At 53.0% G+C, this 24,237-nt stretch overlaps 1 protein-coding gene and 1 pseudogene across 1 annotated transcript; one reads left to right on the top strand and one right to left on the bottom strand.

Annotated features, from left to right (window-relative positions):
- Positions 1-2,163: 2,163 nt before the first annotated feature.
- Positions 2,164-13,524, top strand: LOC128121483 (PRELI domain containing protein 3B-like; annotated as a pseudogene).
- A 943-nt stretch (positions 13,525-14,467) lies between these two features.
- Positions 14,468-24,202, bottom strand: Cygb (cytoglobin). The gene is made up of 4 exons (XM_052756020.1): positions 23,955-24,202; positions 18,710-18,941; positions 18,216-18,379; positions 14,468-15,911 (listed from the first exon to the last, which is right to left on the bottom strand). The coding sequence occupies exons 1-4, from the start codon at positions 24,095-24,097 to the stop codon at positions 15,821-15,823; spliced, it is 630 nt and encodes a 209-aa protein (XP_052611980.1). The 5' UTR covers positions 24,098-24,202; the 3' UTR covers positions 14,468-15,820.
- Positions 24,203-24,237: the final 35 nt, after the last annotated feature.

The following is a 24,237-nucleotide window of genomic DNA, read 5'->3' as shown; positions in this document are numbered from 1 at the left end:
CCCTCGACGCAAAACCTCACAGTGCCACCTCAAGGCTAAAGGTGTAAAGAAGGGCGCAGGCTGACTCCTGAGAGGTTTGTCAGAGTTTAGTGAGATGTCAAACCCTAGGTAGACCTCTGAAAGTTTCCTTGAAAGAACACTGCCTGGGAAGGGCACCAGTGTCCATGTCTGACCTGCCTGCCGCTAGGGCTCGAGCACCGCGGGAAATGAGGCCGGAAGCTAAGGTGGCCAGAATCTTGGGATTCTGAGGAGTCACTTCTCTCTTCCTGGGGCCTCCCTCCTTGAAGGTGACTTTGTGTTCCTTCCTTGCTTCCCTCCCGGTAGCCGGCTCATTGCCTACACTTCCCACCGCTTACCAGAGCCACCCTCCTCTCAGCCAAGGAGTCTAGCTGGCCTTCGGGAACGAATGAACTTTGCTATTTCGGATCCCTTGTCAGCTACAATTAATTTCCCAGCTGGCGACATTGTCAGACTCTCCGGACAGCACACTCCTTAGAGTCTCTCCTTCCCACCTCCTTGGGGCCAGCAGCCACCACCGTGGCCTAGAGAACAGCTTTGGGGACAAAAGAGCTCAGGTATACCCATCCCCCCACACACACTGCTAGTTTGTGATGGTAGGCAAATGACCTGGCTTTGGGGTGCTGAGCCTCCCTAAAAAGACACTTTACCCGGAAGCCATCAGCTAAAAACCCATCAGATTCAACGACAAAAAAGGGTTGAGGTACATGCCTTTAATCCCAGCACTCAGGAGGCAGAAGCAGATGAGACCCTGTCTCAAAAATAAACAAACAGGGCTGGAGAGATGGCTCAGAGGTTAAGAGCACTGACTGATCTTCCAGAGGTTCTGAGTTCAATTCCCAGCAACCACATGGTGGCTCACAACCATCTGTAATGAGATCTGGTGCCCTCTTCTGGCCTGCAGGGTCACATGCAAACAGAACACTGTATACATAATAAATAAATAAATCTTAAAAAAAAATAAACAAACAAAAACTTCTGTTCCACAAGAGTGCTGTGAACAAAAAAGGCTCAAAAGGAGAAAATATATCCAATGAGTGTAATAAAGGACCAGCATCCAAAAGCTAAACAAGGGTCCCATTAGCCCCTTAAAGAAATGACCAAGTACTGGGGTAGGAAGTTGGAGAGGAGAGCAGACAATTCACAGAGGAGTTAAAACAGCCAGCGATGGAATTAGTTCCTTTGTGTGCCGCTGTGACAAACGCCCATCAAGAAGCAACTTACAGACTTATTTCGGCTCTCGGTTTGAGACACATAGTTCGCTGTGACAGGGAAGGCAGTGGGAGCGGGAGGCAGCTGGTCCCGTGGCATCCTCAGTCAGGAAGCAGAGATGAGTGCTGGTGCTTGGCTCTTTCCAGTTTTCTGCAGTCAGGGACCCAGCCAGTGGGATGGCGCCGCCAGCATTCAGGGTGGGTCTTCCCACCTGTTAAGTGACTCTAGGAATGCTCACGGGGGTGCCCAGAGGCTTGTCTACTGGGTGACTCCAGAGCCAGTCAGGTTGACAATATTAATTATCACATTGACTGTATGACTGTCTAAGAAGATGCACAGCCTCATCAGTCATTAGGAGGTCAAAGGACAACTTGTGACTGTTCGCTCTTTTCTTCCACTGTGTGGGTCCTAAGAATTGAACTCAGGCCTTCAGACTTGGTAGTGATTATCTTTACCCTCCAACCAACGGTTCTCCACCCAGCCTCGTGGGACTGAGCAACTCTAGATTCTTGGACTTTCCATTCACACATTCACAGTCAGTCATTGTTGGACTGCAGCCTGTAAGTCATTCCAATAAATTCCCATATATATACAGGAGGGGGGCATTTATTGCATAAGTTCTGTGACTCTAAAGTACCCTGACTAATACAGGGAGCTTCACAGAATACTGACTCCTTTTTTTTGTTTATTTGTTTGGAACAGGGTTTCTCTGTGTAACAGCCCTGGCTGTCCTGGAACTCGCTCTGTAGACCAGGCTGGCCTCGAACTCAGAGATCTGCCTGCCAGCCTCTAGAGTGGTGGGATTAAAGGCATGTGCCACCATACCCAGTGTAAGCACTTTGAGGCCCTCCTACCTGGACGAGGTTGGGCCAGTAAACATCTGTGCCTCATCATCCCCGGATGCCGTGGGACACCTAGTGGGCAGTTGGCACTATGAAGACCTGGACTTTGGAGCACGTCTTGACCACCCATGAGAAATGGCTATCACTGCTGCAATGCAGAAATGCCCAAACCCCAGGAACTCAAGCGTGGTTGGCATTGACGTGCTGGATAGACACGTCGATTCCTCTGGAAAGTTACGCAGCCCCAGCCTCCTCAGCACCGAGTGGGTCCTGCCTTCCATTGTCAGTCTCTTACTGGTGTGGAAAGAAGAAAAGCATACGCAAGAGTGTTCTGTAGTTGACCCGGTAAAGAAGACAATGGAGCTCCAGTCTACAAATCTCATTTACAAATCTGATCTCGGTAGAGAAAGGCGCCCACGCAAGCCGCACCCCCAGGACCTGGAGGAAACTGTCCTGACCCAGGAAGCCACCATGACCATGAAAGGGGTCAGCCTCAGCAGCTCCCTTGAAGGACTCATGGCAAGCACCATATCTCCCAAGGCTAACAAAGGACGAGAAGCATCAGTGGGTGATACAGAAACTGAACACCGGCACTGGAAGCACGAGGACACCAATGGCGGCTGTGGAAAAAACGACAATGGAAATCGGTGTGCAGCTACAGGCCCCCAGGACTCTCCAAGCTGACATCGTATTTATTTGCTATTTAAAAGATACAACTATTTTAGGTAGATTTTATTTATTTTTTTAATGAACTGGGGCAAGGCTGTGACTTTTGATCAGAACAAAAGATGGAAAGCTTCTAAACCAAGGTGACCATCTAAGGTAGAAGGGCTTGAGGGAACTGACTGGAGGAGTCTGTGCTCATGTGAACAATTAACAGGTTTGTTTGGTGGTGGTGTTATTTAAGTGCTCAGAAGATATGGATGTTGATCTCAGTCTCCTTAGGGAGACTCTTTTTTTTTTTTGGTTTTTCGAGACAGGGTTTCTCTGTGTAGCTTTGCTCCTTTTTCCTGGAACTCACTTGGTAACCCAGGCTGGCCTCGAACTCACAGAGATCCGCCTGGCTCTGCCTCCCGAGTGCTGGGATTAAAGGCGTGCGCCACCACCGCCCGGCTAAGGGAGACTCTTAAAGCCTTTCAGGTACTTGAATGCTACCTGGCTGCGGACCAACCAGAACACAGACCAGCTGCCTTCACGTCCACACAGCTGCCCTCACGTCCACACAGCTGCCCTCACGTCCACACAGATGCCCTCACGTCCACACAGATGCCCTCACGTCCACACAGCTGCCCCCTGCTGTGAACTAGAACTGCCTGTGTGAGGAATTCTCTTTAAAGAGAAATGTGGGAGCTGGTTAGGTGCCTCAGAGGTTAAGAGGCCTGGCTGCTCTTTCAGAGGTCCTGAGTTCAATTCCCAGCAACCACATGGTGGCTCCCAACCATCTGTAATGAGATCTGGTGCCCTCTTCTGGCCTGCGGTCATACATGTTGTATACATAATAAATAAATCTTTTTTTTTTTTTTTTAAGATAACCTGTTCTTTTGGAAACCAGTGTTTGGATTTGGTACTTAAATGATATTTTTGGAGTGAAAATTAGCCCTAAAGTAATATATGACTCCAGCATGGTATTTTATTGTATTAATGGGTACTGTATTGATTTGCCAGTTTTCTTAGTAAAGGCATTCCCTTTCTTGAGGAAAAAAGAAAAAGAAAAAAACCAACAACTTGTTATATTAAATGGCAATTAGGAAGCAGAGTGAGCTAGCCTGGAACCACACCATGCTTTGAAATCTCAAAGTACACCCACAGTGACATACCTCCTCCAGCAAGGCCACCCCTCTATATCTACCAAAACAGCGCCACCAAATAGAGACCAAGTATTCAAATACTGAGACTATGGGGGATAGTTCTCGTTCAAACCACCATGGCGGGCTAGCTGCATTTAAGAGACTGTTTTCCTCATTACTACATTCTGTCCATGAGGTGGAACCCAGGGTCACACTTATGCTAGGGAAGCAACCGGGTGCTGTGGAATGTTCTGTATGGCAAATGTGTTGCTAATTAGTTAATAAATAAAACACTGATTGGCCATTGGCTAGGCAGGAAGTGTAGGCGGGACAAGGAGGAGAATAAAGCTGGGAAGTGGAAGGCTGAATCAGAGAGACACTGCCAGCCGCCACGATAAGAAACAGAATGTGAAGATGCCGGTAAGCCACGAGCCATGTGGCAAGGTGTAGATTAATGGAAATGGATTAATTTAAGCTGTAAGAACAGTTAGCAAGAAGCCTGCCACGGCCATACAGTTTGTAAGCAATATAAGTCTCTGTGTTTACTTGGTCGGGTCTGAGCGTCTGTGGGACTGGCAGGTGAGAGAGATTTGTCCTGACTGTGGGCCAGGCAGGAAAACTTAAGCTAAAAATGGCGTCCAACGTGGTGGCAAGAGTTTCCACCTAAAACCTGAGAAAAGATTCTAAAACGGAGCTAAAAACAGTTCCTAATTGTCTCTCTCAAATGAGCGCCAGCTGCTGGTTTGAGCTACTGGTGGGTTCCTAGCGTGCGTGCTCGACCTGCCTATGGCGGGAATGAGGCCTCTGCAAGTGGCACATTAAGTTGTGTGGTAGATTTAGCCTTTGCTAGTACAAAACAAGAAAAGAGGTTTCTGGACTACACGCTGCTTGGATAAAAGCATAGACCCACGATAGCTCCCAGAGCTGGTGGTAAAGTACCACAGCCATGTTGGGAAGCTGAGGTGGGTGGATCCAGCAGCCACAGCTGCTGCAGTTTAAGGCAATAGATTCACAATAAGACAGATTCAGATGTAATAGTTTACAATGTGTGTAAAAGATACGTAGGCTTGAAAGAGACAAAAAAGATGATATATAGAGTTATAGAAACAAATACATAGTTTTAAAAAATAAAGTCTTTAAAGAGACAGTAAAGGTAGTATAAAAAATAAGCCACGTAAAAATGGATATTACACAGAGAATCTGCATTGTGTTGTCTTTGGGACTTTTAACTGCAGAAAAACATTTGATTGTAAAAGCTGTTGAGTTATGCCAAAATGTATATTTTAAAGGTACCTTGACTTCAAAATTTGGATATAAGGATATGTTACTTTGGAAAGGAGACTCTGCTTTTGTTTCCACAGAAAGCCAGAGGCTATGGATTTGTTCCAGATTAAGACACATCAGGTTTGACCAGCCAAGACCACCTGAAAGGTCTCCGATGACACCATGGCCCAGATGATCCAACATCCAGAACCTTTTCAAGGCAACTGCCTTAGATGATACAGCCTCACGGACTACTCCATGATCCTAAAATTTTCTTTGTTTCCCCATAAGATACAGCGCCCCCCTCCAGCAGGAAGTAGTAAGAGAAGCAACGCCCAAATTCCAAAATTGTATGTAATTTTACTTTGTTAAGGTTAAAACCTTCCTTTTGGAAAAAAAAAGGGGGGAAGTGCTGTGGAATGTTCTGTATGGCAAATGTGTTGCTAATTAGTTAATAAATAAAACACTGATTGGCCATTGGCTAGGCAGGAAGTGTAGGCGGGACAAGGAGGAGAATAAAGCTGGGAAGTGGAAGGCTGAGTCAGAGAGACGCTGCCAGCCGCCACGATGAGAAACAGAATGTGAAGATGCCGGTAAGCCACGAGCCATGTGGCAAGGTGTAGATTAATGGAAATGGATTAATTTAAGCTGTAAGAACAGTTAGCAAGAAGCCTGCCATGGCCATACAGTTTGTAAGCAATATAAGTCTCTGTGTTTACTTGGTCGGGTCTGAGCGGCTGTGGGGCTGGCAGGTGAGAGAGATTTGTCCTGACTGTGGGCCAGGCAGGAAAACTTAAGCTACAACCGGGCTACTCTCAGTGGTGCTCCTGGGTGCCGTATGGTGGTACCCTCAGGATGTAACGTACAGTGAAGTTCAGGGCAGCCACGGGCTTCCATGGAGTATTGTAGAACGAAGTGAAATAAACTGGTTGAGCTGGTTTTGTGTAGCATTTGGCTGTTCTGGCGAGAACAATACAGGCCGAAGTCCAAGTCCAAGTTGTGAAACACAAGCTGTAACTGCAATGATTCTCCACACAGGCTCTCCTGCTCACACACATTCTGCTGCTTACCATCAAGGCTGACGTGCTGTGGGATGTTCTGTATGGCAAATGTGTTGCTCTGATTGGTTAGTAAATAAAACACTGATTGGCCAGTGGCCAGGCAGGAAGTGTAGGCGGGACAAGGAGGAGAATAAAGCTGGGAAGTGGAAGGCTGAGTCAGAGAGACACTGCCAGCCGCCATGATGACAAACAGCATGTGAAGATGCCGGTAAGCCACGAGCCACGTGGCAAGGTATAGATTAATGGAAATGGATTAATTTAAGCTGTAAGAACAGTTAGCAAGAAGCCTGCCACGGCCATACAGTTTGTAAGCAATATAAGTCTCTGTGTTTACTTGGTCGGGTCTGAGCGGCCGTGGGACTGGCAGGTGAGAGAGATTTGCCCTGACTGTGGGCCAGGCAGGACAACTCGAGCTGAGTTTAATCCCTGGGACCTACAGGCTAGAAAAAGAATTAGCTCCTGGAAATTATTCTCTAACCTGCATCAGAAAAACATCTTAAAATTATGAAGCCGGGCGGCGGCGGCGGCGGCGGCGGCGGTGGCGCACGCCTTTAATCCCAGCACTTGGGAGGCAGAGGCAGGCGGATCTCCACGAGCCTGGTCTACAGATTGAGTTCCAGGACAGCCAGGGCTACACAGAGAAATGCTGTCTCAAAAAACAAAACCAAACAAAAAACTAAAATTATGGAAAAAAATGATGAACGTTATATTTTGCACTATTAGTTCAATATTTTTCTATTTTTAAATTTTTATTTACTTATTTATCTGGCAGGGGCATGCCATGGTGCACATGTGGAGGTCAAGGAGGCCAGAAGACAGCTTTCAGGAGCCAGTTCTACCATGTAGGTTCCAGAGATGGAACAGAAGCCATCGGATTTGGCGGCAAGCTCTTGCACTCACTGAGTTGTGACAGCCTACATTTTATTTTTTATAAATCTCAGTTAGGGACTGGGTCTGTGGCTGGGTTGGTAGAAGGGCCTGCCTAGTACGCATGAAATTCTAGGTTCGATTTTTCCATCTCCACTGAGTAGGGCGTCACTGGGTATGGTGGCCCACGCCAGCGATCCCGGCACTCAGATGAAGATTGGAGGCTTAGAGGTTCAAGCTCACCCTTGACTAACCAGTGAGTTGGGACTAGCAGGGGACACACGAGACCCTGTCTCTGTAAACAAACAGAAAATGACGGGAAGAAAACATCTTGTTTAAAGGGTCTCTCTATACAGACCTGCACTTACTCTGGCCTGGAACTCACAGGGATCCACCTGCCTCTGCCCCGGAGAGCTGGGGTTAAAGGTGTACACCGCACCTGCCCTCGGAAAAGCATCTTAAGTGAGACTGCTAAAGGGAAAATTTATGTTCCGGGGCTAGAGAGGTGGCCCTGTGGTTAAGAGCACTTGTTACTCTTACAGAGGACCTGGGTTCAGTTCCCAGGACCCAAAAGGTGGCTCACAACTGTCTGTAACTCAGGTTTGGGGGTGGAGGTGGGTGTTTCTATCCTCCTGCCTCAGCACCCCGAGTGGAGGGATTACAGGTGTGAATCACTAAGCTGCCTGCTAGTTGGTTCTGTTTTTTGCTTTTTTGTTTGTTTGTTTGTTTTTTCAAGACAGGGTTTCTCTGTGTAGTTTTGGAGCCTGTCCTGAATCTTGCTCTGTAGACCAGGCTGGCCTCGAACTCACGGAGATCCACCTGGTTCTGCCTCCCAAGTGATGGGATTAACGGCGTGCACCACCACCGCCTGGCTACTAGTTGATTCTTTATGTGAACAAATGCACTTGGCTCTCCCAACGGCTTGTTTCTGGATGCTCAACTGACATACAGCATGTTTTCATCTCTTGTGGACACATGGAGCCTGTGATCTTGAACACGATCCTGCATCCATTTAGTTCCTGCCTCAAACTGGCCTCTCTTCACACACACCAGGACCACAAGCAGGTCATGGCCCCTGGGAGGGACCTTCCTCCATCAGTCCCCACGGCTAGCTCTTCTTCAGTGGCCAGTGTTTGTAGTTTGTATTTTTGTTGAGACAGGGTCTCACTCTGTATACCTTGCTGGTTGGCCTGGAATTGTTTGAACCCAGGATAATTTTGGTAATCCTGCCACTGCCTCTGTGCTGCTACAGTCACACTGCGTTTGTCTCGTGGTTTTTCTGTGTATGTCTGTGTGTGTATCTGTATTTTTCTGTTGCTGTGATAAAACACCATAACCAGGGTGACCTGAGGAGGAAAACGGTTCTTACAGTTCCAGAGGGGCGAGTCCGTGACCAGAGTGGAGGTGTGAGGGTTGGAGCAGGATGCTGAGGACACACATCCTTTACTATAAACACGAAGCAGAGAGAGAGCCCTGAGATGAGCCCTCCAACAAGACCACATCTCCTAAGCCTCCTCAAACAGCACCACCAAGTGGAGACCAGAGGTCCCAACGTATGAGCTTATGGGGACATTCTTACTCAAACCACCGCAGAAGAGTGCATGTTGGGATGCAGATCAGTATCTAATATCTTCCCTGATTACTGCTGTGGTGGTATGAATGGGTATGAGTATGGCCCCCTGGGCTCATGTGTGTGGATGCTTGGCCTGTAAGGAGCGGCAGTATTTATTTACTTAGTTAGTTAGTTAGTTTTTTTGAGACAGGGTTTCACCTCTGTGTAAGCATTGGTCCTCTCCTCCATGTGTTCGGGAGCCTGGTCACATGACCTTCCAGCAGCAAGCCCCAAGTATCAAAAGTGATGCCTTAGGACCATGGGTCTTTTTTTTTTTTTTAACTTTTATTTCATGTACATTGGTGTTTTGCCTGTATGTGTGTCTGTGTGAAGGTGTCAAATCCCCTGGAACTGGAGTGACAGACAATTGTGAGCTGCCATGTGGGTGCTGGAAATCGGACCCGGGTCCTCTGGAAGAACAGCCAGTTTTCTTATCCACTGAGCCATCTCTCCAGCTCCTAGGGCCAAGGGTCTTGAGAGGTGGGCTTCTCCTTTCAAACCTCCCAATGTATGTCCACCACAGAATTCATTTGAGCTTGTTCTGGCAACATCCAAAGAAGGTACCTTGTAGCTAGCGTTTTCCTGGTCCTGCCTGGCCCAGGGTCAGGACAAATCTCTCTCACCCGCCAGTCCCGCAGCCGCTCAGACCCGACCAAGTAAACACACAGAGACTTATATTGGTTACAAACTGTATGGCCGTGGCAGGCTTCTTGCTAACTGTTCTTACAGCTTAAATCAACCCATATCTATTAATCTATAAGTTGCCACGTGGCTTGTGGCTTACCGGCATCTTAACACCTTCTCATGGTGGTGGCTGGCAGCGTCTCTCTGCCTCAGCCTTCCACTTCCCAGAATTCTCTTCTCTCCTTGTCCGGCCTATATTTCCTGCCTGGCTACTGGCCAATCAGTGTTTTATTTATTAACCAATCAGAGCAACACATTTAACATACAGACCATCCCACAGCAGTACGTTTCACAGAAAGGCTGCCAGGGAAGGTTCTGGAAAGGAGACTAGAGCAGCCTGAGAGAAACGGCACCATTTCTGTTGGAGAGGAGCGAGGTCAGGGATTGTCGTGGTGAGGAGAGAGCTGACCTGTGAAGGAAGGTGACTCCCGTGGGATTGGTCAGGGAGGGGTCTCCTTGGCTGAGGAGACTGTGGGCCTGTGTTTCAGTCCCCAAGGACCCCTGATGTGGGACTGGAGAAATGGTTCAGTGGCCAAGAGTACTTGCTCTTCTTGCAAAGAACCAAGGTTCGATTCCCAGCACCCACAGGGTGGCTCACAGCGGTCGTTCTGGCGCCCTCTTCTGGCCTCCTTGGGCACTGCATGGGACACTGTGTGGCTGTTGTGTTTCCACTGGGGAGCAAGCGCTTGGCAAAGCAGTCTTCTTCTTTTCTTCCCTCCACTCTTTCCGGAATTCACTGCTTGTATTGCATTAGTGTGTCCAGACAGGGGGCAGAGCAGATGCACGAGGCTGGGGCATGGAGGAGAAGTGAGGTGCTGTCTGGCCTCTGCGGGAGAGCTGTACGGAGGTTCACTTCCGGCCCTGCTCAAAGCTGTTGGTAAAACAGGCCCAGGTCTCCCTCACAGCCCACTCAGAGGGCGTGAAGGTGAAGCCAGGCAGGTAGCCCTGAAGCTTGCCGTTGCTTTTTTTTTGGTTTGTTTTTTTAAAGACAGGGTTTCTCTTGGTAGTCTTGGCTGTCCGGGGACTCACTCTGTAGACCAGGCTGGCTTCGAACTCAGAGATCCGCCTGCCTCTGCCTCCCGAGTGCTGGGTTTAAGGGCGTGCGCCACCACCGCCTGGCACCATTGCTCTTTTTAAACTGCCCGTCCAACTTGGTTGTATCCAACTGGGCACCTTAGTCAAGACCACAGCAGGAGAACCCCCAACTCTCCCTACCCTGGGTCTGTCTTTCTCCGAGGCAGGTCCGGGGCACAGCTGTTCTAGGGAGAGCAGCAATGGGGAACAAAATGGTGTTACGTTGGCCGTCCCCCGGAGGAGGACACCTGCTCTGGCTGTCTGTTCCTGTGATGATAAACACCATGACTGGAAGCGACCTGGGGAGGAAAGGGTTTATTTTAATCCATCATAAGGGGACGTCAGAGCAAGTGGTGGTGGCGGCGGCGCACGCCTTTAACCCCAGCACTCAGGGGTGGGGGGGGGGGCGGGGGGGGGTTGGCGGGCGCAGGAGGGTCTTGCTCCCCATGCTTTCTCCGTGCCCAAGGGCGGCACAGCTCACAGAGGACTAGGCCCACCCACACCAATCATTAATCGAGAAAATGCCAACCAGGTGGTGGTGGCGCACGCCTTTAATCCCAGCACTTGGGAGGCAGAGGCAGGAGGGTCTCTGTGAGTCTGAGGCCAGCCTGGGCTACAGAGGCTTCAGCTAGTTCCTGAACTACAGCTAGTTCCAGGGACAGACAAAGCTGTTACACAGTGAAACCCTGTTTTGAAAACCTGAAAGAAAGAAAGAAAGAAAGAGAGAGAGAGAGAGAGAGAGAGAGAGAGAAAGAAAGAAAGAAAATGCCCCACAGACTTGCCTACAGGAACCTCATGGAGGCATTTCCTCAATTGAGGTTCCCTCTTCCCAGATGACCCTAGCTTGTGTCAAGTTGACGGCAAAAAACAAAACAAAACAAAACAAAAAACCAGAAACTAATTGACCCACCCTCCCCCTTTGTTCTTTGAACAGAGTCTCACTCACTCTGTAGCCTTTTCTCAGGACCTCTGGAAGAGCTTTCAGTGCTCTTAACCTCTGAGCCATCTCTCCAGCCCACCTTTTTGCGTTTAAATCGGTCTCTCTTCTCAGCCTCCTGAGGCCTGGAATTAGAGGCATGAGCTTCCATCCCACCCCCCCACCCCCCTACCCCAACCCATTCCCACCCCCGCCCCACCCCCACCCCCTCTCTTCTGTGCTTCTCAAGGTCAGGTGTCAACCTTAGGTGCCTCTCCGCCTGTGTTTTGGGACAGGGTCTTCCCTTGGGACCTGGGGTTCACCAATTAGGGGAGGCTAGACAGCAAGCCCCAGGGGTCCTCCTGGGACTCCAGGCATGTGTCACCACACCCAGCTTTTTACCGGGGTCCTCGGTATTGGATTGGGATTTTTGTGCTTACTGGGCAAGCACTCAAGTGACTGAGCCATTTCCTCTATTTGCTTATTTAGAGAAGGGTCACCCTACATAACGCTGGCTGGCCTGGAACTCACTGCATAGTAGCCAAGGTTGGCTTTAAACTTAGGATCCTCCTGCCTCAGTTTACCAAACGCTGGGCACATGTTATCTGGTGCCAGCGCCTTCATTTATTAACTTTTTCCACTTGGCAACTCCGGGAAGGTATTTCCTGTAGTTCAGGCATGCACACTTTCGGTTTTGTCTCATGTGTCAGTAAGGCTGCATCCCTTTTGGAGGAAGGTGGAGCCAACGCGCTGCTCCCCACCCTGACCTGGTGTCCCCACAGCGGGAAGCGGGCCAGATGGTTGCTTTCTTGGGTGAAGTTCCCGTTGCAGCGGGCAGGGGTCGCTGTGAGGCTGTACCGCTGGCATCCTTGTCGGAGCGGAGGCCGCCGTCTCCTCGCAACGCTCCCCCGCCCCTTCCTTGCCCACACTCCGATGCCTCTCAGCTTGAGCTCACCAGGGGAGCTGACCCAGTTGCTTTGCTTTTCAGTAAGAAGGCTGACTGCAGACGAGCACTGTTTGTTCTGCGCTCCAGACAGTCTAAGCCCAGACGTTGCCCCTGCCTCTGTCTTAAAACCCAGTCTCCAGCATCCTGCCCTGTTCCCTCCTCATCCCTAGTGGATCGGGTGTGAAGTCCCACATCCTCTCTAGAAGACAGGAAGTGGGGAGAGTCCTTCTTGATGATGGCCTGTTCCAGGATGGCTCCAGTTTCCACCTACACCATTCTCAAGACCGCTGTGTGGGGAGGTCTTCTCAGGGATGATCCCCCACCGTGACCTCAGATGCCCCATCATGACCCTCTAATAAATACCCCACCAACCAGTCCCCCAGGGATCACCCCTCTCCCTCTCACAGGATTCTGCTCAGGAACTCAGTCTGTGTCCATGCAGGTAGCCCTGCTCTGTACACCTTTCCTGTTGTCCGCCATGCCTCTTCTCCCTGCCGTGAAAGACAGAGTTTTGCTTAGTGAAGTTAGTATTTTCGTTTTGAGATGGTGTCTGGCTGTGTCGTCCAGGCTGGTCTTGAACTCTCCGTCCTCTTCCCTTAGCCTCCCCAGAGCTGGGAACACCACCACACCAGGCTCTCGGTGTCTTGCCCAGAGTCACACGGCAGCGCCAGGACTGAGTGTGAGCTGGGAGGCCACCAGTCTGGCACACTCCCTCCCTGGAAAGGTCTGGCGTGCCCTGCCCTCCCGGCACCCAGCATTCTCCTCCAGTTCGCGGCTTGCTCTTGGCCCGGGTGCTTGTCCTGCTTTCTAAGACTGTATTTATTTATTCTTTGGATTTCCAGCGTGTGCTCTGCTGTGCCAGGCCCAGAAGATAAAGGAAGGCACAGCTCACATTTGAGTGCATGGGCTGGGAGACAAGACTTCTGCCTGTGTCAGCTGAGTCCTTCCAGACAGCCTGAAGCCTTCCCAAGGGGCAGAAGCTGTTTCCTGTTCCTCCTGCACCCCCTCCCTGTGGTGACCTCCTTGATCCCTCCTCAGGGACTTGATACTGCTGTTGTGACCATTGCCTGGGGGATGGATAGGCCTGGCCCAGCAGAGCTTGGGAAGAGATTCTAGGCTGGGAGCTCAAGGTTGAAGGCTGACTCCAGCAGGCTCTCTTTCTGCAGTACACGAGGACTGACCTCTGGAGCATCGGGGCCTGCATTCAGCGTCGAGTGTGGAATGCCCAGTGTGCAGGCCTAGAAGAAGGTCAAGGTTTAATCTTGGGCTGTGTGACTAGAGCACACAAATAGGCTCCTTCTGCGTGGACATCTAGACATGAGCCCCCCATTGTCTCCCCTCCCCCTCTTTTCTGAGGCAGACTCATCACGTAGCCCAGGCTATCCTCCGACATGTAATCCTCCTATCTCAGACTGCTGAGTGTTGGGGTGGCAGGAGTGTGTCACCAAGCCCAGCTTTGACATTGTGTCCTTCGTTCCACATTGACACTGTCCTTGCTAGATTTCCAGGACAAAACCCAAAGGCACTGACTTTTTTATCCCCCAGTGGCGGTACCAGAGATTAAGAGCCTGGTGAATGCCGGGCAGTGGTGGCGCACGCCTTTAATCCCAGCACTCGGGAGGCAGAGCCAGGTGGATCTCTGTGAGTTTGAGGCCAGCCTGGTCTCCCAAGTGAGTTCCAGGAAAGGCGCAAAGCTACACAGAGAAACCCTGTCTTGAAAAACAAAACAAAACAAAACAAAAACAACAACAACAACAAAAAGAGCCTGGTGAACGCGGGGCCAGTGCTCCTTCACTGAGCTGTATCCCCAGCTTTCTTCATTTTTTATTTTGAGACAAGTTCTTACTAAGTCACCTAGGCTGGCTTTAAACTTGTGACCCCCAGCCCCATCCTCATGCCTCAACCTTCTGCAATGAGACAGCTGTAAGCCACCAGGTAGGTCCAGCTTCTCTGAATTTTTAATAAGACAGACCCATCCCCTACCCCATCTTCTGGCTTCTTGCTTAGCCGCTGACCAATCTTCAGTCCCAACACACAGAGCACCCCAGGAGCAGCCAGGGCCAGCACAGGGGAAGGGGTACCCTCGACGGGACTGTTTCTGATGAAAAATGCCCTTATCTAGAACCGCCCAGGGGAAAGAGAGGTGAAGGCAGGTCTCCGGGGGCGGGGAAGCACAGAGGCCAGATACAGGAAGAACAGACCTGTTTAATGACACAGCTGGATCTGGTTACAAACGTCAGGAACTACAACAGGGAGGCTGCATGGGAAGGGACTGAGGAGATGCAGGCACAGGAGCCACAGCAGCAAGACATCCTCTGGGACAGTACACATGACCAAGGGGTACACACGGGGGGCCCAGCAATGTTAAGGACTAGGTGGAGAGGATGGCCTAGTGGCCTGGAGGAGGGCAGGAGGGAGAGGCCCTGGGTCTCCACTGAGGACGGAGTCCCCGGTCGGTCCTGTGGCCTGGCTGCTGTCTGAAGTGAGCAGGTAAGGCTGACATTCTAGGGCTCTTTTCTGAGGCGGTTCCTCACCCTCCACACACATACAGGGGACACATATACTGGCCGCCACCCCATTGGGATCTTCTGAGTCCTTTGTGTGCCCTGGTCCTTGCCCTGTCTAAGGCAAGTCAGTCAGCCAAACCTCTAGGAAGGCGAGGGCAGCCGGACCTTATTTTTGTTTGGTTTGAGACAGGGTCTCCCTGTGTAGACCCGACTAGCCTGAAACTCAACGCCGCCATGGAGACCAGGTATTGACCACCTGACCTCAAACTTGCCGTGATTCTCTGTCCTCTGCCTCCCAAGCTCTGGGGTTACAGGTGTGTGCCACTATACCTGGGAAACCAGATTCTTTCCTTCCTTCCTTCCTTCCTTCCTTCCTTCCTTCCTTCCTTCCTTCCTTTCTTTCTTTCTCTCTTTCTTTTCTTTTTTGTAGAGGGGCAGGAATGCAGAGCACTGAGCTATGGGGGTGAGCTGAGTCACCCCAACTCTACCCCCGGGCCCCCCGTCTAGTGCTGTTGGAGGATTTCTCCCTGCTCCTCATAGAACTTCCCAGAAGCATGACCAGGACTCCTCCTGGCCTCCCATAGCTGGGCAAGACCGAGTCTTCTGGGCAGGTACACGCGATAGATATGTACGTATATATATATTTATATAGAGGTCGTATATAGATATATCTGTATATATGGTAGACATGTGTGCGTGGATACTCTAGAGATGGTGAGGTGAGCCTGCATGCTGGTGGGCAGACGACGAAGCGGGGCTAGTTCCTTTCTGAAGTGACTTGTAGGCTTGTCCTGGCTTCCCACCGGCCACTTGCTGGGTCCCTCTTAACAGTAAGTAGAAAAGCTAAGACGAGGGCGCCCCCTGCTGTCAGGCAGAAGGGTCCCCACTGCTAGGTTCAGCATCAAGGTAGCCAGCCCCACCTCCCAGCAGCCTGGGGGACCAGGGCCATGATGAAGGCCTCCTTTCGGGAAGTTGAGTCGGGATTCCTCCAGCTTCCTTGGCACCCAGAAATGGAAGGTCAAGGAGTGTCTTCAGAACTCAGCCTTCTGCCCAAAGTGCTGCCAGGGAGGGGGGAGCTGGGAGGGGTCCGATGGCCCCGAAGAGGGCAGCGTGGTCGGTGGGCTGTGGATGAGACAGGAGATGATAGGTTACAGGGGTCAGTGGGGGGAGGCAGGATGGGACACCTGGGGCGCTGGGAGAGGGGACTGGGAATCCGGAGACGGGCACTTCCCGCCGAGAGACCCAACATGGTTGCGCAATCCCCCATCACCTCCAGCCTATGGAGCTACCTCAAGCTGGTCTAGTAGCCCATGAGAAGAGAGACCTGGCCCTGTCCTTTGAAGGAGCAGGGGGTGTGGCCAGCGTCTGGCCTGCTGAGAGCCGAGGCATTTTACAAACACCACACAGATGTGAACGTGTTTCTATCCATTTGAAAACAGGATGTGTGGCTTGTCCTAGCAGAGGACTGCCTGGCTCCCACGTAGGGTCTCCATCCATGAAACCCCTTTCAGCTCACTGGCCGTCGCATCCCCTGCCCCAGCGCCCCTCCACCCACACAGAGTCACACACCCTGAGGCAGAGAGTTCAATAAATAGTGGTGTCTGGCTCAGTGTGTCCCTGATAAGAGAAGTTGGACAGGGCCCTTCTAGAAGTCAGCCCTGAAAATTCCACCCCACCCTGTGAGGCAAGGCAGCTGGGTGGGGGTGGGGGTGGGGTGGCCCTGCCAATAGGTTGGAATCCGCAGGCCCTGGCCCATGCCCAAGACCCTAGGAGACCAGAGATGGGGATAGAGGCCGTCAAGGGATGAAGGGCCAGTTCCACAACGTGACAGCTAGGAAAGAGACCAGTATGGGTGCTCAGGCCCAGGTGAGGGGGCTAGGCCCTGGGCTATCTGACCCCTGCATCATCCATCCCCATTCAGCCCACTAGGACCGAAGCAGGGCAAGATGATGTTTGGGGTTTGGCTAGCACTAAGTCCCCGGGGTCCAGCTGGGGCAGGAACGGGAAGGCTCCAGCCATGTGTTTCTGATTCACCGGGGCTCGCTGGCCAGTTCTCCCCACAGTCCCTCCAGGCCCCGTAAAAAGCTCTTTTCTCCAAAAGCAGGAAGTCTTGTGTCAGGGCTGTAAACAAACTCATCTTGGGCGGCAGAGTCTGCCTGGGGAGGAGAGTGCGGGGGAGGGGGAGCCCCTCCGCTGTCTCCCCTCCCACAGTCTCCTCCCTGGTCCCTCTCAGTGGCAGCTGGAGGGAACCCCAGTTCCCCGCCTGGCCAATGCCCTCCTCTGGCAGGTAAAACTCTTCTTGCCTCTCAGTTATTCCAGGGTCTGGGGCAGGCCAGATCCAGCTGTACACATCTGGAGTTGACCTGGCTGCAACTAGCAATTCCTGAGAACTGTTCTGCTCTCCTGGGGAGCCGCCCATGGTGGGGGAGGCACAACCTGACTGGCTGGTCAGTGGCAGGAAGGGCAACAGGCCTAGCCTCTCCCTGCCCTTAGGGACCTCTTCTGCAGAGCCGGGTGGGAAGGCCTGTAAACAGGAGGTGGCATGGGGGGCCTTGGAAGAGCCTGAGGAGACGGTGCCTTTTCCATGGGAAACTGCTGGGAATGTTTCTCTACAACACGTGTCCAAGCCGCTGGCTGACCCCTGGTTCCTGTTCCCGCCTCCGCTCCTCTCTTTCCCAGTTCAGCCCTGCCTCTGCCCTTCCATTCAGCTCCCAGAGTTCACTGCCTCCTGGGGGTCTAGGGGGTCTGAGTGTTCCCAGCCGCCACATCACCACATGGGAAGGCCAGCCCTCGACGTGCTCCTAGCCAGCAGGAGTCAATGAGTCCGGCCACCCTGTCGGAGCCTACAAGTGACTGCTGCCTCTCTCTAGTCAGACTGGAAGTAAACATCTCCTAGTTTTGTCCGTGTGAGTGACACCCATGGAGGTCCTCTGTGGGCCCGGGCATGTGTATATGTCCTCGTGACCCTCCTGGCTCCAGCTGTGTTACCAGTGTATGGAAGCACTGGCTGGTCGCTGGTCAGTGTGAGATGAGGAACAGGCCTGAAGGATTGGTATGGGGAGGAAGGGGTGGGGCTGGCCCGTGCTGCTCTGAGTCTGAGGAGCCAACGCCCCGCCAGGAGACTGTCATAGCCTTGGGTGACCTGAGCCATCCCTGCTCCAGACACGGAGAAGCACTGCCCAGACAAATCTACTTGGAGTTCTCAGCTCTGTGAAGCTAAGAGCTGGGGCTGGACAGAAGCAGGCCTGAGGTCAGAAGGGCGCTGTCACGCAGACCCTTTGTGTGGTGCCTGCTCTTAAATGTGTCAGACTCCTGGGTCTGCGCGCACCAGCAGTCAGTCCCTGGTCCCAGGAGAAATGGGAAGCCTTGGGGACAAGAGAGGACACAGCAGGGAGGCTGCCCAGCCCACCCGCGCCCCCTCCTCACGTGGTGCTGTTGGGGACCTGCTGTACCCAGCCCACTTCCTTGTAGGCAGCAGTCACATGGCTGTAGATGAGACCGCGCAGCTTGGCCCAGGCTTTCTGCGTCTCAGGAGGGAAGTCATTGGCAAACTCCTCGGCGATCACCTCCAGAATGACCCCAGAGAGAATCTGGGGGCAAAGGAGGGAAGGAGGAGTAAACGCCTGGACACCCCGCCTCCCGCCGTCCCCAGGATCCCTGATAGCCGTATTGGCCTGTGTGATGGACACGAACTAACAGCCTGGTGGTGACTGGAGACCGTGGTCTCGAGACAAGCTCTGCACTGCACCTTTCTCTCATGCTGCCTTTCCTGCCACAACCTCTCCGAGGGAGGGAAAAGGCTGGCAGCTCAGTGGCCATCTCTGCTCTTCAGGGAGCCCTCCTTGAGCGACAGACAGGCTATAGGGAGCTGCGGCCAAGTGGCCTGGGGGCTCTGGACAAGAGCAAATGGAAGGACATACCTTGAAGTACACAGGTTCCACCTTGTGCTTGAGGGCGTGGGCCTTGCCGACCAGGGCAAGCACAGAGGAGACCTTGTCTGGGTCATGCAGGTTCTCCACGACAGTGTTGAGGGCCCCCATGACACGACAGGCATGCTTCCGCAGCTGGGGACTCCTCTCCATCTCCAAGGGGTCCTCCATGTGTCTAAACTGGCTGAAGTACTGCTTGGCTGATGGGAAGTTCACAAAGAACCTGGCAGGAGGAAGGGGGTGAGGGCTGAAGCAGGGGGCTCCCTCTAAGTCCTCTGGAGGGGCCAAAATGGAGGTGGGGTTGGAGAACCAGGCATACTCCCATACCAGTAATGGTTTTCACTCTCATATGGAGCTCTCCCTCAGTCACAGGCTCCCCCTCTGGCCAGGCCCTGCAGGGACCACCTGCTGGACCTGTTTAGGCTGGCAGCCTCTTGTGACAGGCCACTATCTGCCTTCTTCTTGAGTGCCTTCTGAGCTACACCCCACTGAGGCCTGCTCTGGTCACCCAGAGAGAGATAGATTCTGGGACAATTGTTCTAGGTTGGTTTTTGGTTTTTCGATACAAGGTTTCTCTGTGTAGCCCTGGCTGTCCTGAACTGAAAGAGATCTGCTTGCCTCTGCCTCCTGAGTGCTGGGATTAAAGGCATTAAAGACTTATTATGTTGCCCAGGATGACCCTGAACTTGTGGGCTCAAGCCATCCTGCTTCAGCCTCCCAAGTGTGAGCCTCTGTACCCTGATTCACTTCTTCCTCTTCTTTTTTGAGACAAGATCTTGCCAAGCACCCCTGGTTCACTGGATCTCTGCGTAGGCCAAGCTGGCTTTGAAACTTGCACATTCTGCCCCTGGAGTACTGGGGTTACAGGCGTGCACTACCATGTCCCCCACCCCTATAGCCAGCTTCTTATTTAACTTTTCTCTCAGTGCTGGGGATTGAATCCAGGGCCTGGTGCTCCCAGGCAAGTGAACACTCATTATTTGTCTTCTCGAAGCCTCGGATTCCTTATCTGTAAAATGGGCACCCGCGTTCCTACACCGTGGGGCTGTGAGTATGAAGGAAAGTGCTTGTCATCAGCAAGGTGTCCCTCAGTCAATGCAGCAGTGTCCTTAGTGAGAGCCCTCCTTGTGGATGAAGTGAGGCCGGGGTGACCTATCTGTGCTCACTCAGCCAGTGAAGAGCTGACGAGAGACACCTTCTCTCCCAGCTCAGCTTCTTCCTCCTTGGTGTCCTGAAGCAAACACTGACTGGTCGAACTAATTTAAACAATTGATTTTACCTTTGTGGTATGGTTTGTAACTACTTATCTGTGAGGTCTTGAACGCACAGACATCCCCTGCCTCTGCCTCTCAAATGATGGGATTGGAGGCATGATCGCCATACTCCCCCACAAAAAAAGTCCCTTGAAGCAGAATTTGGGCTTTCCTAGCATTGGCCATTTCCTGCTCAAGTTTATCTAAATCGGTTTAATCCCCCCAGCCTTCTTTTGTTACATCATTCTCATACTCAAAAACATTCATCGGCTCCCGGGTTTTATGCCCAAGTCAGATGTCCCAGACTTCTTGTGAACTGTCCCCACCCACTTCTCCAGTGCTCAGAGTCCTCTGTCCCAGTCCAACAGCTGCACTTACCATTGGCCAGCCTTCGTTTCCATGACACGTCCCCCTGTCAGACCTGCCCCTCTCTGGCCACCCAGTGTGGCCTTCCCGCCACGGCCACTGGTGCCACCCACGACCACTGGTGCCACCCACGGCCACTGGTGCCACGGGGTAGTTTTCTCTGCTACCCTTTCAGTCTGTTGGACCCGACCCCACACCGTAAGTGGAGGTGGGGTCTCACAAATGCTCTGACTCATCACCCCAACCTTTGGGCCCCCTAGCTGGAACTCAATGAGAAACTGTTTCATTTAATGGTTCTTTAGAAAGTGTGTAAAGTGTCCTGACCTGTGTCGCTGGATGTCATCACCCTCCGGCTGTCCCTCTGAGGCATCAGAGGAAGCTCACAGCTTGTGGATCAGGCCTGAGAAGCTGATGTGAGGGAGATAGACACAGAACATCTGGCCAGCCAGCCCTTCTGGGGCCACAGCTGCTTTTGGCAGGAAGGTTCTAACTGGGTGGCTAGGGCACCATCCATGTGGAGAAGGAGAGGGACCTTCTTGGATGCTGAGTGTGACCTTGAACAAAAACTTTATGACCCCCTCCTCCTGTCCGTAAAAGTTTGAGAAAAGCTTCACAGCTGGCGTCTTCAGAGGTGCATGGGTGTGGACCAAGGTGGCACTGGGCCTGAAAACACACAGGACTTCCCTGGAAGCTTTGTAACGAGGGGCACATGACGGAAGACGCCTCAGTGGCCAGGAGACAAGCCAGTGAGTCAAATCCCTCAGTGCACAAGTCTAGTCACCAAGTTTGGTCCCCAGAATGTGTAAAAACCCAAAGGCAGGATACCACGGCACACGCGTAACCACAGCACTCCTAAGCAGTGAGACAGGGTCCCTAGGGCACAGTACAGTGGTAAAAACAAGACCGACTCCCTCAACAAGGTGGGAGGAGAGAACTGACTCCAGACAGTTGTCCTCTGATTTCCACATGCTTGCCACGACATCCAAACGTGCCTACACAAAATAATAAGCATGTCAGGCTTTTTGGCTTTCATGACTGAAAAAAAAAAATGATGGGGGGGGGGGTTTGTTGCCGTTTGCAAGGCATCTCTTAGAGAATTTAGTTGCTGAAGTCTAGAAGCTGTTGTTTCCTCCCCGCAAGGAGAGCGTCCCAGGGAACACTCACTGAACATTTACTATCTGAGTGTTTCTCTGTTCCCCATCTTATGGATCAGGAACTGGCTGGTCCCCAAGGCTGCTCAAGAGGTAACAACAGAATAGACCAGCCTTCCACGCTGCTGGCCAGGGATGGGTCCTGAGTGCGGGTGAGTCTGTTGCCTCAACACATCAGCCCTGTGTGTGGCCCTGAGGGAGGACCTTCCCAGGGAGCAGGGACCTTGAGTTCTGTCATCCTGGCTTCCCCTTCAGCCCGTGTTTCCTCCCACCCCTCCCTGGCTGGCTTGAGCTGCCAGGGAGAAGCCTCAGCAGCCAGTCTTGGGGAGTTTCTCAACTCCCAGAGGCATCTGGGCTTCCAAGAGCCTGAAATAGGCTTGTCTGCGTGTGAGGGGGAAGGTGTCAGCGTTACAACCAGGAGGGAGGGTGGTGTTCCCGGGGCTTCTCTCTGACACGGACTGGCAGACTGGCTGGCGGCATGGGGTCTGCCTCAGACCCTAAGGCAGCTAGCTCCTCCTCTATGACACCATATCTGCCAGGAACTCCTGCTGGTAGCCAGCCTCTTCCTTGCCTCCTATCCGGCAGGCAGAGTGGGCAGTGAGGACAGACAAGGGGGAGGAGCGGCCAGGGGGCCTGGTCCTATGGATGAACATGTTGGGCTTGCCAAAACACGAGTTTGTGAGCAGGATCTACAATGGGTCCTGTGAAGCTATGAGAAGCTAAGGGTCTTGGTCTTGCCCCTTTCCATTGCCCGGGCCTGGGGCATCTGGAGCCACGGGGAGTGGCTGATACAGTGTTGGCCCAGGGTTGTCAGGCGGGCTTTGGTCAGTACAGGCTTGGAGTTAGGCGAAGTGTGGTGTCGGGAAGCTCGGCAAGCCAGATCTGATGGACATCTCGGGTCTTCTCGGGCTCACTATAGGCCTCCGAGCCCGCCCCGAGTCTATCAGTAAATACCTTCCCCAGCCAGGCCTGGTCCCTGGGTGTCAGGGGGTGTACTGAAGAAGAAAAGGCTCACAGGATACAGAATGAGTATCTCGGACCCTGTCCCCCATCTGTCCCTCCCCCTGGGGACGCAACTCATTGACAAGCCTGCTCAGAGCATCTTCAGGTCCTATGGACCTTGCCTTGTTTCCTCTTGGTGCCCTACATGTGCTCTGTGGGCTTAGGGGTGCAACACAGGCTGAGAGCAGCCCTCTGGGGATACGCACTGGTGCATCCGAGGCTCCATTCCCCACTGGGTGCCCACACTGCCAATCTGTCTGCAGCTTCAGCATCCCAGTGGTCCTGCTTGGTTCCCGCCACCCAGGGCAGTGTTGCTGGGCGGGAGAACTCTGAAATAGCTGCTCCTTCCTCTTCATCAGGAGCCCTCCCCCAACTCCTCTGAAATACTTCTGCTCTTTTCCTCCAAAATCTACTTCTGAGTTGGAATCCAGGCATATCAGCAGGGAGCTGGGTAGGTCCCAGGCTGGCAGGAGGCAGAGGCAGAAGGGAAGAAGAGCCAGAGGGGGGGCCGGGACTGGAAAGGCGATGTCCCCTCGGTCCACCCCAGGTCTCACCCTGTCTCCACAAAGGCTGCTCTGCCCTGGGTCTGACAGTCTCCCCCTGCCAAGATGGAAGCTGAGGGTGAATGTGGTGGCCCTGCCTGGACCCCTGGGTCCAGCGTGTGTTGGAAGAATCTGGATGTGATTTGCAGCTGGAGTCAAGTCTCCAGCTTGTTGGGCTTGGAGACATTATGCGTGTACAGGTGTGTAAATCCAGCATCACCTAGGGTGGGGGGGTCCTCAGAGATACTGGGGACAGACACGATACTTCCTACCTGGCTGAAGGGTCCAGAGTAGGGCCCTGTCTCCTGAAAGCCACCCCCCCCCAAAAAAAAAACCCTAACAAACTCAACCGTTGCATCCTAGAAGCCGACTGGTTTCACTCACCTGTCTCACCTGCAGCTCGCACTGGCCTCACTTTTGGGGCCGAGAGGGACAGCTGAGCAGCTGGGCCTCTTGACCTCCAGCCCCCCTGCTCTCTGCTGTGGTCTTCCAAAGGGCCGAGCTGGACAGAGAGTCCTGTTTCCTCTTTAAACCTTTCCTGGCTGAACCTCAGTTTCTCTGCCTGTCTCTAAAACGGGGAGCCCCTACGGTCCCCTTTGAGGGGCTGGTCAGATGCCTGAGCCATACCTCTTAGTTGGGTCGCTAGGGTCACTCATGAAGAAGACCGACCGGGCTGAGTGAGTTCTGAGGCCAGGGGGACCAAGTGCCCTCTCGCGTCTAGTTCCTTGAGAGCCCCACGCCCCGAGCCGGGAAGGAATCTGCTAAGGTTTCCATCGCCCCAAGGCTCCCCCACCACCGTGACCCGTCCCCAATCGCTGGGGAGGTGGCGCCGGAGCTCGCAGCGGGCCGAGCCCGCCTCTGCCAGCGGCCGCTGTCACCCTCCCTGTCCTGGGCCCCGCCAAGCCCCGGGAGCGACACCTACCTCACCAGGATGGCCACCCCCACGTCCTCGCAGTTGGCATACAGCCGGGCCCACGTAGCCTGAACCGCCTTCCTCTCTGCCTCGGACAGCTCCTCGCTCCGCTCCCTGCGATCTCTCTCCATGTCGCCCGGCACTTTCTCCATGAGCAGCTCGGAGCCCAGCGCGGCTTCGCTAGGCGGCGGGAGCGGGGAGCCGGAGCCGAGGTCGGTGCGTGCGAGGCGGGCGGGCGGGCGGGCGGGCGGGCGCGGAGTAGAGCGCCGGAGGGAGGGAGTGAGCGTGTGTG

This window comes from Peromyscus californicus, unplaced genomic scaffold (assembly GCF_007827085.1).
Source record: "Peromyscus californicus insignis strain IS unplaced genomic scaffold, ASM782708v3 Scaffold_3__1_contigs__length_106647218, whole genome shotgun sequence".
In the NCBI taxonomy this organism is placed as follows: Eukaryota; Metazoa; Chordata; class Mammalia; order Rodentia; family Cricetidae; genus Peromyscus; species Peromyscus californicus.
The sequence above is the reverse complement of the archived record's forward strand: the minus strand, read 5'-3'. Positions and strand labels throughout refer to the sequence as shown.

What these genes read in the sequence shown, in the direction of transcription:
- Cygb (XM_052756020.1), bottom strand. Translation starts at nt 24,097, where the DNA reads ATGGAGAAAGTGCCGGGCGACATGGAGAGAGATCGCAGGGAGCGGAGC. An exon ending in TGGAACCTGTGTACTTCAAG is followed by an intron (nt 18,380 to 18,709) that starts GTATGTCCTTCC and finishes CTTTGCCCCCAG; the next exon opens with ATTCTCTCTGGGGTCATTCT. An exon ending in CAGGTCCCCAACAGCACCAC is followed by an intron (nt 15,912 to 18,215) that starts GTGAGGAGGGGG and finishes TCTCATCCACAG; the next exon opens with CCCACCGACCACGCTGCCCT.